Below are 15,475 nucleotides of genomic sequence, written 5' to 3'. Positions count from 1 at the left end.
AAAAAAAATCTCACATTTATGTCCCTTTCTTTTCAGAGAAAATCCCACCAGTCAGAAACCATGTATTTTCTTTTGATAGATGATCCCATACTCCCTTATATATATTTTCATAACAAATAGGAATACTTGAGGTCAAATATAGAATTTAGATTAATACAATACTGACTGAAATATAAATACATCATGGCCATAAAGGTAGAGATGTGTATATCTGATGATAAATCTCTAGATATATAGATATACATGACTATATATATATATATATATATATATATATATATATATAATATATATATAATTTTTCCCCCCCCAGTCATCATAGCCTCCCATGCTTCAAATACTCACCCTCCTCATCTTCACCACTTTACTTCCTTGGATTCTTTCATGTCCTGACTAAAAAACCAAATCTTTTCCCAGTCCCTCTTAACTGAAGTTCCTTCCCTCTCAATTATTTTCTATTTGTCTTATGTATTCCTTGTTTGTACATTTTTGTTTGTTTGTTTCTCTCTTTCTCTGTACCCTCAGCACTTGGGTCTGATTGCACAACTGCTCACTGTGGAAGCTTTAATTGGCTCCATTTTCTACCTGGACTGGTTTGCCCCTCCTCAGGCAGCCTGGTGACCTCCCACTCCTAGAAGCTTATCACATTAGTGCCTGACTTAGTGTGGGCACATAATGGGCCTTGTTTTGCTACATCTCTGAATTTCTGAGTTTAAGTGATTCACCAACTTCACAGTCTCCAGCAGCAGGGATTATAGGGCAGGGCCAGCACTGCTGGGTTTTTTTGTCTCAAAGAACTTGACCATCTCCAAGAGCAATCTGCAGTTTCTTTGGGGTCACAGGAGATACTGTTTTCTTTCGGTAAATTTTCTTACCAATCGTGGCTTTCACTGTTCTGTCTCCCTAATCTGCAGCATAGATTAGTGCATTTGACAGATGTTTATGGAGCATGTATTGCTTATAGCAATACACTATGCTGTAGAGGCTGCCAAGATGAAATAAGGCACAGTTCTTGTCTTTATGTAGCCCACATTCTAGTCTTCTTACATCTTCAGAAGTATCAAGTTAAAGCTAAGAAATTTCCAAAGCCAACTGTTCACACTTTACAAATGTGGAAACTGAGACCGAGGAAAGTTCAGTGCCCAAGGTTATACAGATAACCACATCATACTTACTTTAATGTTTGGGCCAAGTGTTTAGGAAGACAGATGTAATATATATGTTTCTTTTGTCTTCCAAAATTATGTCCTTAGTGACCATGTGGAATACAGAGGCTGCCAGGTTAATTCAGCTCAAACCATGAGCTGTGATACAGAGAAACGAGGGCTCACTTTATAATCAGAAATCCGGGATCTGAATCTCATTAGTTAATCATTAATATTAATCGTATAATTCTAGACACATCATGCCCCTTTCCCGGCCTTTAGTTTCTTCACTAATAAAATAGTAACATTGATATTTTTACCATCTTCCTCACAAGGCTGACCTGGGGGCAACTGCTTTGTAAACTAAAAAAGAATTTCATAAATGCAAATTAGTACCAATAGCTCCAAGCTTTATAACCAAGATGATGATAATAATAATAACTCACATTTATTATAGTGCTTTAAGATATGCAAAGCATTTTACAAAGATTATTTTATTTTATCATCACAGCAATCCTGGGTAGATAACCAATCTCCATTTTGTAGATGAGGAAACTGAGGTTAAGTGACTTGTCCAGGGTCATGTGCCTAGTAAGTATCTGAAGCTGGATTTGAACTTGGCACTCTACCTGCTATGCCATCAAGCTACCCTGATAGTGATTGGCTGATAGCAAAATGAAATATATATATTAAAAGCAGGTAAGATGTTTTAAGATAAATTTTCTTCAATAGAGACTGTCATGTGTATGTTATGTAGAACACCAGGAACATTTCTTAATTACAAGTTTTCCTCTACTTTTCTCCCCCTGGAAAAGAAAATAACCTTTCTTTATATTCCTCAGTGTCTATTCACCAGACAGACAGTCTAGGAAGTTGCATATAGTTAATATATATATATATACATATATATATATATACATATATATAATATAAATATATAAGTAAATATATATATATATATATAAATAAAAGAATTTGGCTTTTGAATTTTAGCCTGAGTACAGAGACTCTTTTATCTTTTCTGGGCTGGATGTGCAAATTCATACCAAATATAACCTTCTCTCACATCACTTCCCTTCAGCCAGTCTATGTTCTAGTCAAACTGGTCTACTCTTGGTTTCTTAATCACTTCTTGTTCTTTCTTTCCTCCCTGAATTTGTTCACACTTTGTCTTCTTATTGGAATGGATGTCTGACCCTTGAGACTCTCTTTTGGGCAAACTCCCTGTTAAAGGGGGGCACTCTGATGCTGACTCCTCTATGAAAAATTTCATGAATCATCATCCCTCTTCCATAACTCCTTTGTATCATAGTTCTTTGCTTCCTCCATTAGATTATATACTTACTGAAAGCAGGCTTTAAGTTAGTTATATTTCTGTTTCCAGGATAGAATAGGTACTTAATTTATTTGTTGAATTTAGTTGAATAGAAAAGATGTAACTATGACCCTTCATTCCCAAGTCCTCAGTTCACCAAGACTGGCTTCAATATTCCAGGCTGACCCAGACAATTACATCTGGTTTTTGGACTCACTGGGCCGCAACCTAGAGAATTTTAGAACATACAGCATGTTGTCATGAGAGAAAAATACCATGAAATGATGTGAATGGCTAAGCATTCGTTCCATGGGTAAGGATAATTGTACATCTAATGCACTCCTAGTTTTGTTTTCTTAGAAAACCTGTCTTTTTGTCAAACCTCTTCTAATTCCCTCTTCAACCTTCCTGAGTCTCCAAGTAGCTTTGGCAGATAGGAAGAAAACATGCAGGGATGCACAAATGTGAAATGAAATATTACTGATGTGCACTAATATTCTGGTAGGGTGCCCATTGTAAAAAAAATTGCCAACCTAAGAAAACTACAAAAACCTTAAATCTGGTGGGAATTTGGATCCATCTGCTGCCTGTATCTGGGGAGCAGTTCTTCCTGTTGTTATTTGTGTATGAGGATCTAATATGCCTCCCAGAACCCCCTGGGGTCATGTCTCTGATAAGTAGATGTATGGGCTGCAGGGTAGATGCAGGTGCTCGGAGTTCCTCCAACTTCAATCTCCATCAAAAATAGACTGACATGAACATGCTGTTATCTCAGAGCCCAGATACTGGTTTTGGAGTCATGGGCTGACATTTACTTCATTCTCTCTTTATTATGTGCACTGACTTTTGAATGTCTTTTTAAAGGTCTTGACCCTTTAAAGTACCAGTGACACTTGGGTGTTCTATAGTCCAAAAGCATGAATGGACATAAAAGAAAAAAGGATCATTTGTTACTCTGACTTGACAGTTTGGAACATCTCCGATCAAATCCTCTACATATGCTGTTTGTTTCTTTTCTCTTTTCTAATCATCATAAGTTTTTATCTCATCTAAATGTTTAGATTTGTACAATTTTGTGTGCACGTGTGCTCCAGGTTCTGTTCTTGATTTCTAGAGGCAAAATATTAGAAACACTGCTTCTTAGAACACCTTGTTTTAACTTAGTTCTTCAGACCTTTAGATTAAACCAGAGTACCCAATATACTGCTATACAGATGTGAATTTAGTGGGAGTACTTTTTGGATAAGGTATTTGACTTAGGATTTCTGGAATAGTATTTAATCATTATGAAATAAAATTTAGTAAATACATTTAAATTTGAAATTCAGTAAGTTTGCATCAGGAAAAGTGATGGTGATGAGTTTTTATTAAATTTTTAAAAACCTGTTAGATCTGTTTATTTGTAAGAGTTACTTGCTCATTTTCATTTTATTACTTTGCTGTTTTGCTTATTCTTGGACATGCCTGAAGTACAGTGAAGTTGAAGATCAAATAATTTGAGTTTTAGTTTTGTTTTTCATTTACTGGCTTAACCTTTGGTCCTCAGTTTTCTCATCTATGAAACAGAGATAGTAACACTGGCTTTTCCGTCCCTCCCAGGCTAGTGCTTTGCAAACTATCATTTACTCTAGACTTACAAAGTTATTTACAGGGTGGAACAAAGAAGGAGGCCCTGACTTTAGAGGAAGAGACTATGTTTTTGAATACTAGCTGGGTTTTTCCACTATCTTTACGAAATTGGGCAGATGACTTCGAATGTCTCTCTGAGTTCCTACTCTGATTATATTTTATTATTGTTCTTTTACCTCTTAAAACAACAACAAAACCTAACTAAATACTGCCCCCTTTCTTTGATATCTTCTAATATTTAAAATTTCATTGCAGCTGGAGAACAAACTCATTTAATCTATTGCAAAGTACTGGTTTCAAAGCAATATGATTCAATAAGCATTTATTAAGTTCACTTGCTATGTGCCAAATTCCATATCAAGGACTGGGGATACAAAGGCACAAAAACAAAACACGTTTGTCATCAAAGAGCCGTGATTTTCTAAGACATTACCCTATTAACAAAGACACACCTGGATGTTGCCGAGAGAGAAGGATTTGGCTCTTTGGTTGTATTACCAATTTAACTCAGTATTTCTGTTCTGATTTAAACAAAACCAACATTTCATCCATACCACCATCATTCCCTGAATATCTAGTAATCAGAGCAGCTCTCCTACCCAGGTTCATCTGATTGGAACACATTTTTCTATACTTTTTTTTCCCCCCCTCTTTGGCATTAGAACCTGCTATGACTTTGAAAACCTGTGCAAAGGAAGTACCTTCCATTAACTTCCAATTTTTTCCCCACCTATTGCGATCCTAAAATGAATAAAGGGAATGTTAAGAACAGAATTTTAATGTCATTCTGCTGAAAAAGATTTATCCCTTTTAGAAAATCTTGCTGCGGGGTCACATTAATTTTATTAAAACGAAACTTGCTCTGAAAGGAGAAGCGCAATTCAAGTTATAAGGCTGATTCTACTTTACACATTCTAGAAAAGGTGATATGCAACCCAAAGCTGCATTTCTGTATTAAAGCACATTACCACCAACTTTCATTACAATTTCAGACCTATGATCCTATGGAAAATATTTTTGTCTCAGCATATAATAAGAAGTCAGAGTTAGGAATCTTTACATTTAATTCAAAGCCTATTCTATCTCTGCCAATATGCTATTTGTGTGTATTTAATTATCCAGTGTGACCCCTGCAAAGTTATTCAAATAAGCAATCAGTCTACTTGATTTTATGTGCATATTCATTGCAAAGCTCTAGGGTCTTAAAACAGACCATAGTTAATTTCACTGAGGTTTCTTCCTGATTTTAGGGGAATTGACTGTTTAAATAGTCAGACTGGATGTGCTACTGGCTACTCTTTTCTCCAGGTATTCTGCATAACTTTTTAGCTGGAGCAGTTATACTCAGCTGCTTTCTAGGTTGCATAACAAATGCTTATTGAATTGAATTGAAAAGCAAGTCCACTGTGTTTTACAATCCCTAGGGTTTTTTCTTTTAAGCTCATTTCTAGTATGAGAGCTTTTCTGTTGCCACCCAAAACTACCCTGTAATTTTGTATATGTGTGAGTGTACATGATAGAATCTAATCTCCTTGAGGACATGGACTGTTTAATTTTTATCTTTGTATCTACAGTTGCTTTGACATACAAGTAGAAAAGTACTTATTAAATGCTTTGTTAATTGATTCCCAATTTGCTCCAACATGCACTTTGTCATATACATGTATGTATTGTCTGGAACTATGACTTTGTTCAGATGAGGAATTCACTGAGAGGAAACTCCCTTCACCAATATGCAGCCTGGCAATTGATTTGAAATTTATAGTCTTAAAGAGTTGCTTAACCTCATAGACAAGTGATTTGCTCATTGATAACAAATAAGTGAAGATAAAGGGCTTGTAAGGATTTTTACATGATTAAAAACATATAGAGGTGATTGATCAGAATTCTTTGAAGATGTTTTTTACAGCTTTTCTTGTGACAGCTGCAAGCTGTGGTTGCCAGCACTGCTATGTTTTAATCAAATGCATAAATGCAAATGTGTGTTGTGTCCAGGCTCAAAGCAAGGTTTATCCATTGTGTGGGTTGTTTTTTTTGGGGGGTGGGGATTGGTTTTGCCACATTTTTTTGTTTGAAGATTGCTATATGTTTGTTTCATAAATTTTAAATTTTAAAAACGATTTCTTAATTTTTGTACTTACTCAAAAAAGGTAGTCCAACCAGTCTCGTCACTCTTGGTGGCTAGAAGACCACTGTTGCCATGGTAAGTAAATAAAACTAGCTCCAGTCCCTGGGCAGTCATGCTTTTCAAACATCCATTGGTTCCTATGGTCAACCATATGACTTGGTTATCAGGGGACACCACCCTTACTGGCATCCTGTTGGGATCTCGCCTGATTCTGAGAGTATTGCCATTGCTATCTGTCACTGCAGTGATATCATTATCATTACTGTAGCTAAAATTGTACAGGTAATCACCAGTGACGAGGCTCATGGTATACTGGTGAGTACCATTGATGTCAAAAATGTAAAGCTCTTGATCGGTTGGAGAGGCCACTTCATAAAAATTCATGGAATTCAGTAAAGGTTTGTTCTTTGACACAGCCCGGATCCGGATGTTCCCGAGATCCGCGATGTACAGCGTGCCATCTGGAGACGCGGCCAAGGAGGAAGGAGCGTTGAGCTTGGCGTCCTTGGCGTAGCCGTCCCCACTCTGATAGCAGTCACAGTTGGCATCGTTTTTACAGTCACATTCTGAGGGTATTCCGGCAACTAATGAGATTTCTCCATCTGTTGTGACCTGTCTTATTCGGTTAATCTTCTTTTCGTCCGTTTCTGTGATGTACAGGACCCCACTATAGGATACGGCTATGGCTGTAGCTGATTCCAAGGTTGTCTGAACTGCATGTTTTCCTACAGAATATTCCACCCCGGGGACTTGACAGTGCATTGGTCGCCCAGCAGCAATGCGGACCTGACGGTTTTCAGTGATCTGTAAAACTACGTTATTATCCAGGACATAAATGGAGTTATCCATAGGGTTAATAGCCAAGTCGGTGGGCCATTCCAGACGCACCTTAATAAAAAAAAAAAAAAAAAAAAAAAAAAAGGAAATTGTTTGGTTAGCCCGTTACTTCACTGCTGTTAATTTACTGGCATTAAATGAAATTAGACCATTCAGTGAAATTAACCTCCATTTGATGAACTCCTTTAAAATTGCTTTTTCAATAGCCACAGTAAAATCAGCGTAAAGGTCTCATGTGAAGACAGATGGAGGAAATAACATTTTACTTAAAAATACACCTCATAGAAAGATGTATTAGAGCTATACACAAACAGAAAATTAGCCTGTACGTAGTGAATCAGTGGCTAATGGTGGGATATGAGCACATATATTCTTGGTTTGCATCCTGATAGCAGTTAATAAGCATTAAATCCCAGTACTTTCGAGGTTATGAATACATTAGTGTTCTATTGTGTTTTCAATCAGGGCAATACTAGAGCTCCCAATTCTAAGTAAAAGTCCAGTGGGACTAATACTGGTGGGTTTTCCATACTACTTGAGAACCTAAGTCATTCACTATAACAGATTAAGAGACTTAAGCAATTTGGTTCATTTTAAAGAATATCTTCAGGCTGCTACTCTACTGGAATTTTATTACAAATGCTCTATCATTTCTTACTAATATTGTAGTTCTGCACTATACTGAGTTTATCATGAACATGACTGTGAAAGAGGGAAGTTTTTTTTAAACTCATTTCCTAAGGACATTTAAATATAATCTCTTGGAAGAAGTTTGTCTTGAAAACTGCCACATGCAGCAAATACAACTGAATTCTGCTGAATTCTATTTATTTGGTAAAGCAAGCAATATTTAAGACAAAACATTACCATTTGAGTTTCATTTTTTAATTACCTGGCTGATGTGCATGCTGGTATCACATGTTAAAGGCCTGGCTGAAGTTAAATCATTAGAACCCAGGAGAGTTGATATTATACCATTTTGGTCTACTTTTCTGATCATGGTTCCATCAACAAAGTAGATTAATCCATTCTTGTCAATGGCCATCCCTGTGTCCAAGAAAAGTAAATATTACGGGATTAAAAAAATCCTCACAAACAAACCAATTACTTTTGATTACATAATAATCAAAAAGTATTCAGTATCTTACTGATGATGAATTATACAAATCACTCATGAGTAGCAGGTATGTTTATAGAATTCAGATATATTTAGAAGAGTTCCATATTATTATTTATATCACAAATAATACAGAATATACTAAAGAGAGGCATAAATATGTGAGCTACCTTCAGCCAGCTGTAAATTAGCAGGCCTTATCTCTTTTTTGCTTGGATCTGTGATTTCAGCAGGGTTAAGGAACAACTGGTGAGGAAATGCCCTCTTCCAATGCATTTTTGTCAAATATTCTATAACTTCTAATTTAGAGCAATGGTCCAATCTTGCTCCTTTGCCAATCTTGGCATAGCCTATGATCTTCCTCTCAAAATAAGATTGTTAAATACATAAAACAAGGTGCATAGGATCATAGAGAAAACCAGTTATACTGAAATGTAGCTATTTACATAAATGAAAAAAAAAACAACAACAAAAGCAGAAAAACAAGTTTAGAGATCTCAGATTAAGAATATCTGAACTAGTAAATTGCCTAGAACTCTGGGGAAATGACTTGACCAGGGTCACATATCTAGTAAGTTATTTGTCAGGAGTTGGGATTTGAACCTATATCTTGACTCTGAGATATGTCTGCTACAGCTGAGGATTATCATATGTTCCAGGTATAAAATGGTGTTGTCATAATTTTGTGTGTGCCAAGAAATCGAAGAAATGGGTTAAATTCTATAATAAACTTTTTTGTATCATATTCGTTCTAACAAAAACAGAATCAAGTTCAAGCTAGTGCTTTATTGACCTTTGGAGGATAAAATCTGCTACTATGAATAATTCACTACAACAAACATTTTTCCCCCTAGTCCTTATCCATACAATAGTCACTTGCTATAATGAAATACTGTATTAAATGGCAAAGAGCAAATCATGTCTAGGATGATTGATAGAAAGTTTATCCTGCAGGCTGTTAGCCCCTGTCACCTCCAGAAATCCCACATGCCAAGCGTTTTCTTCATGATACACAAAGAAAAAGTCGAACAGTTCATAACTGGATGAGTGCTAATAGGGCTGCTTTGGGGAGATTTTTTAAGTATACCAGAATTCATCCGTTACAAAGATGATTTCAATACAGTGAGGAATTTGGACACCCCCTTGAAGTTCCCTTTAATGGGATTTCAGAGTATTTGCTTTATTCTTTGGATAGCTAAAAAAAATGGCATGAAATCAGAGAGATCAAGAACTCAATATTTACTGTAAAATCCACTTAGGCTTCTATCAGTTTCATACTAAATGGCTTTTAAAAGGACTAGATTTGAAAACCACCTTCTCTCAACACAGCTTTGGGCAAAAGGTCAGACTCGGCATTTAAGACAATCAAGCAATAACTGGATTTCCTTCCCTTTTCTATATTAAAAAAAGTTGTCCAACATAATGCTTTCTTTACCTTTGGGACTCATGAGGGTGGCCTCCACAGCCTTGCCTCCATCTCCACATCTTGCTTCATCAAATGGGAGGCACTGCTCTCCTGTTCCAGCAACCACTTCAGCATTTTTAGTGAGGTCTTTTGCACCAGTAAGGGACTTTGGGCGATAAATTCTGCGCGTATTTGTGTCAGAAACATACAAATCTCCTGTTACTGGATCCGTTGCAAGGTAATATCTGTGAGCTGGGTTGCTGCTGCAAAAGGGGATCACATATTTAAATATGATCAGTGGTTCATTCTGAAAACAGAGAACAATTTTTTAAAATTCTAAAACCCTGGCTAGAAGCTAGCAAAAATTAGAAAGCGAGTAGAATGTTTCAAAGCAATCTAGAAACTCTTGTCAAGCTTAATGCTACTTTTATTAAATGCTCTAAATAGGCAAGCCGGTTGATTTCTGTAGCTATCTATTTCCTTATCCATAAAATTTGGACTGAATGATCTGTAAGCTCCCTTTCAACTTGAAATCCCAATATTCCATGATCCATTTAACAGTTCAGTAACATGCATCCTTTTTTTTGGTAATTACCCCCTTCTCCCTTTTTTTAATGATACATAAGACAAAGAATTTTTGCAGCTGAGCCCAGAACGACTCTGATGCCCCTATAGCTGTACTGCCAGCGTCTGTATACCTTTGTAAACTCTCTCTAGAAAGGCATAACAGGCTACTACTGCAGCAGTGCCTCGTCACGGGGAATTACCCTCTTCTCTCCTATGACAGGAGAAACAATGTAGCATCATGCCCTCCTTGGCTGTTATATCATAATCCAGAAACAGAACCCGCTGCAGTTACAAATTTTGACCTGATTTATAGTGTTAAGAGCCGAAATGAGGTCATTGAAGAGCAGGAAGCAATCTCAGCTGGCCGCCTAATGCCCAGAGTCTGAATGCCGTATCAGGCAGTTTCATTTCTGATGTTTGCAAATTGAACTCTAAAGTCGATCTGAGAATCTCGGTGAGATACAAACATCTGTTCACATAATGTAGTTCCTCACGTTTTGTAAATATAAAACAGTGCTAATGTAACACATAGGATGAACTGCTACTTGCAAAGACTCACATGAACGAGTTTTAAACAGATTATGACACATAGTTGGGATGTATTTTTTTAGATAGATTCTCTTTATAAATATCAAATACTTTATTTCAGAGTACAAAGAGTTAATGTAATTTAAGATCTCATTAAAATGTAGGTATCCATCATATTAATTCATGTTTTATTGAATTTGTTGTTTAATAGCATATATGAAAGTCACACGAAGGTTGGCATTTTATCCCATATACTAACATCTAAAACATGTAATAGAAAATTAGCTGTATGATAATAGCTAGCATTTATTTAGCATTTTAAGGCTTGCAAAGTGCTTTTACACATATTATCTCATTTTTTCCTAGCTATTTGATTTGGTGTAATTATTATCATGGTATAATGGTTTTCTCATCATTTTTTAAAGAGAAAGTAATATTTCCCCTGATGTTGTTTCTACTTAAAAGCAACAACGTCTATAATTATTTTAGCCCTAAAGCAGTAGGTCAGAGTTTATCTCTGGGCTTCTTCAGCCGGCAGAGGGAAGGGCAGGAAGAAATTCAAAATTACAGGGAGGTTCTACCAGGACTTTGGAGACCAGAGCTCTGCAGTTCAATAGTGGTGTGGGAAAAAATGGTTGCTGCATATAACGATATGTGCTAAACAAGTAGAGAGAACTGGCTGCCTTCCTGAAGATGTTTATAATGCTGAGAACAGAGCACAGCAGTTCTGAAGACTTATGTGGTGAATAGTATAGTAGAAAGAGGGTTGGAAGAGAATGTGTGTGGAGAGAAGAGGGAGAGATTTGAAAAGGAGGGAAGGAGGTGGAAGAGACAGTGAGATTGGAGAGAGGCAGAGAGATAGGAGACAGAGAGATGGGAGGGAGAGAGAAAATAGGAGAGAGGGAGGGAAGGAGGGAGAAAAGAAGGGGAGGGAAGGAGAGAAGGAGGGAGGGAGAGAGAGAAAAAGAGAGAGAGAGAGAGAGAAAAAGAGAGAGAGAGAGAGAGAGAGAAGAGAGAGAGAGAGAGAGAGAGAGAGAGAGAGAGAGAGAAGGAGAAAAAAAAGAAAGTACAAGGTACAAGAGAGAAGGAGGAGGAGGTCTGAAGGTCTGAGAAGGGGAAGGTACAGAAACTACAAGTATTTGGTCATGAGTGGTAAGAACACTTGTTTTGGAAGAGTCAGAAGGCCTGGGTTCAAATTTTTTCTCTACCATTTATTAACTTCCTTCAGCCTTGGTTTCTTAATATGACAAGGAGAGTTGGACTAGATGGCCTCTGGTCTATAACTATTCAGTTTTCTAAGTTACATGACATGATGAAGTGACCAATGTGCTAAGCTTGGTGCTGTTATGTTTTTCTATTCAGAAAATTTCAAATGGCCCCCAGATATTATGCTTGCTAACATGACAGTTTCTTTATAATTAACTGAGAAGCTATCTTAATATATTACTCTGATGTTTCAAAACAGTTTAATATAGATTTTTTTACAATCTGATGTGAACAGAACTGGCCTTTTAGGAAGCAGAGAATATGTTTAAGAATTGCAGCCTAATCACATTTTGGGGACTTGGCAACTATTGAATTAGTCTGTTTAGTTTTTTCCATCTCAAGTCTGTGGGACTTGTGCATCTTTCTTACTCTGTAGAGTTATGACTGATTTTGAATATTTTCTATATCTGCTTGTCACTTATATTTAAATGTACTTACATTTCTTCTTTTGTGTAGACTTCAGATTTTTAAGGGCAGAACCCTATCTTATGCTTGATAGTTCTGTATGGAGTACATGCCCATGAGAGAGGTGATATGATAGAAAAGGTATTATTTAGAGGGCCCAGCCTCCCATACTTATTAGCTTTGTGATCATGGGCAGGTCACTTTAACCTGAGACTCAGTTCCCCTATCTGCAAAGAAGAGATAATAATAGGTATTTTACTTACCTCACAGGCCTGCTGTGAGGAACAAATGAAAGGATGCTTTAAAGTACTTTGTAAACCTTAAAGTATAATTCAAATTAGGAAAGGACTGGGTCCATGATTTCATTTAACAGAGACCTCCTAGGTGAGATTATACCTTCTACTAATGCAGTTTGGTACCTTCAAATTCAATTAAGACTGGTTTTTAAAAAGTTATGATGGGGAACAGGGACAACATGTATATATGTGAGAAAGACTTTACCTCTGCTAAGTAATCTTATCTCCATTCTACTGTGAACAAGGCATTCTTGCCCCAAATCATTAATGCTAAGATCCTACTGACATTATCAATAAGATAATCCTTTGAGCTGAAGAGAATATAAGTTTCTTGTGAGGGATTTTTTCATTCACAATGCCTGCCACTTAGCAATTGCTTCCCAAATACTTGATTGATTTTATGGTGGTAGTAAGGTTAGTGCTGAATTATTCACACCTTTCAAGGACCTCTTCCTCATGAGAACCTCATGAGAACTCCTAATGAGAACTAGTTAGTTCTATTAATGGCATAGTCCCTCTATGGTACAGACCCTTTATGGCTTTCATTAGTTGCAAGACTAATTGACCCATGTGGGCATCTAATACATGGAGAGCAGCACTTTTTCATAAGAGCTTCTGAGGGTGCTGTCTACTTTATTATGAGAAGGCCTTATATTTCTCTACATCACATCCTGGAAAGAATGTGGTAATCAATTGTCCTAGGGTTTCTTTCACCATTCTCATGGTTTTTCCAGTCCAAAATGTTATTTCTGAACTACCATTCCCTTGTATGCATCATATTTGCTGTATAGAAAGTGAAATCCATGAGGCCAGACACTATCTTGTTTTTTCTTTTTTTATTTTCTAGGGCCTTACATCCACTGGCATTCACTAAATAGTTATGTTTTCATTCATTCAGAGGCATCTCATTTAGACCCTTTGAAAGCAGAAATTTCATACAAAGACTGAAAATTTTCCTCATAAAACATAAGTGATCTTGCAAGACTTTATACATATACCTTTCAAAGTAAAGCCTAGATTGTTTATATACCTCTTCTGTTTAGGAAGACCGAATATATAGAGTATTATATGGCCAGATGGAGAGATGGAATAATGTCTTTGATGACATATATGAATATATGAACCACAAGAAAGAGATAGACTAGTCATATGATAAAAGTGAAGGATAAGTGAGGAAATATAGATCAGTGGAGAAAGCCTTGCACTACTAAGTTAACTGTGTGACATTGGGTCACTTAAACTTTTTGGGTCCCAGTTTCCTTCACTTTAAAGTAAAGGGATTGGACTAGATGGTTTTGGAGGTCTCTTCAGTTCTGGATCTATATTCTCTGGTCTATGCACCTATGGTGGTCAGCTTGTTTGTTTCATTAGTATATTAATGATGTCAAGAGAAAGAGAAGACAACCCTCACCACGTTGGGTGGTCTCTTTTTGGCAATTCTTAACCTGAGAGTCTATGTATGGAGTTGAGGAGGTCTTTTATGCTTGGATGGGAGAAATTATATACTTTTATTTAAATATAATTGTTTCCTTTGTAATCATATGTATTTTATGCAGTTAAAATTATTTTGAGAAGAGGCTCTTAAGTTTCTCTAGACAGCCAAATGAGTAGAACATGACACACACCTAAAAAGATAAGGACCTCTACTTGTTAGTGAAATTAGGGGAGAAAAAATGAACAAGAATTATGCAGAAGGAGCAAGTGAGGGTGAGGGACTACCCTCATTGATGAGATGAGGATGCACCAAAGTGCTGGTGTTACATCATTTGAACAGATGCTGGACACTCTCCTCTGCACTCTAGAGAGACTCAGATAAAGTTCCCTGAAGCAAAGCCTCAGTCTTATACAACGAAGCTTGTTCTTCAGCTCAAACCTTCCCCACATGAAAACCAAGATTAAAAACACCTGGCATACAAAAATGGCATTTATACATTGGGATAAAAGAATAATGAAGTTTTGGGAGGTGGTTTCAAGATGGCTGTGAAAATTTGAAACTAAAGAGCCATAGAAAGAATTTCAAGATCACACACTCAAAACTGCAAGGAGAGAACATCACATTCATCCATCTCATTTTATATATGAAGAAACTGAATATGAGAAATTACTTACTCAGGGTCACATCTGAGGCAGAATTTGTATCTGAATTACCTGTCATAGAGCTAGAGTTGAAAGAGAGGCCAAACTGGACCTCAGCCTCCATTTATAACTGAGGACACTGAACCTAGTCTACTTGTTGTACTGGTCTTCTTGGAATGTCAAAAAATCTAGAGCAATAGTTCTTCACTTGGGGTCTTTGAAATTGTTTTAAAAAATTTTTGATTATTTTATTTAAATGTATTTTTTCCTTTGTAATCTGATAATTTTTTATTTTATTAAAAAAACATTATTCAAAAAAGGATAGACCTCCAGAAGGATCCATGATGCACAAAAACGTTTAAGAACTCCTGCTCTCAAAGAAGGGTCCTGGGGTGGACACCTTAGTAAAGGATCTTTTGGAAGACAAGAGTTGCACCAAAGGGATAGGGGTATGTGATCTGAACCATTGCTGATAGTGCCCATATTGAAGAGAAAACAAATGATTCATTTTGAAATGATCCAGTGAGTGAAAACAGGCTCCAGCTGTCAGGTGGGGTGTAGGAGATTTACAAAATAGATATCTAATGAAAGCCCATGGTTGTTTGCAGAGCCCAACACTCTCATGTGATGGATTGCCTGAGATAGATTGCCATTTTAGAAAGGTTTAAGGTAAAATTAAGGTCTTGGCTAATAGGAAAAACCAAAGAAATGGAGGTCAAGTGGAGATCCTGTAGTACGTTAACTCATTCCTGACTTGCTTA

The 15,475-nt window shown here is 36.7% G+C and overlaps 1 protein-coding gene across 1 annotated transcript in view; it reads right to left on the bottom strand.

Moving 5' to 3' along the window:
• TENM3 (teneurin transmembrane protein 3) overlaps positions 1–15,475 on the bottom strand; it is an 808,000-nt gene that overhangs the window by 56,123 nt on the left and 736,402 nt on the right. The window contains exons 23-25 of the mRNA XM_051965257.1: positions 9,607–9,839; positions 7,947–8,101; positions 6,231–7,105 (exon numbers count right to left, since the gene is read on the bottom strand). Of these exons, the coding sequence (XP_051821217.1) occupies positions 6,231–7,105; positions 7,947–8,101; positions 9,607–9,839 (1,263 nt within the window). The remainder of the gene's footprint in view (positions 1–6,230; positions 7,106–7,946; positions 8,102–9,606; positions 9,840–15,475) is intronic.

Source organism: Antechinus flavipes, chromosome 6, assembly GCF_016432865.1.
Source record: "Antechinus flavipes isolate AdamAnt ecotype Samford, QLD, Australia chromosome 6, AdamAnt_v2, whole genome shotgun sequence".
In the NCBI taxonomy this organism is placed as follows: domain Eukaryota; kingdom Metazoa; phylum Chordata; class Mammalia; order Dasyuromorphia; family Dasyuridae; genus Antechinus; species Antechinus flavipes.
Note: the sequence above shows the minus strand (reverse complement) of the source record. Positions and strands in the feature narration are given on the sequence as shown.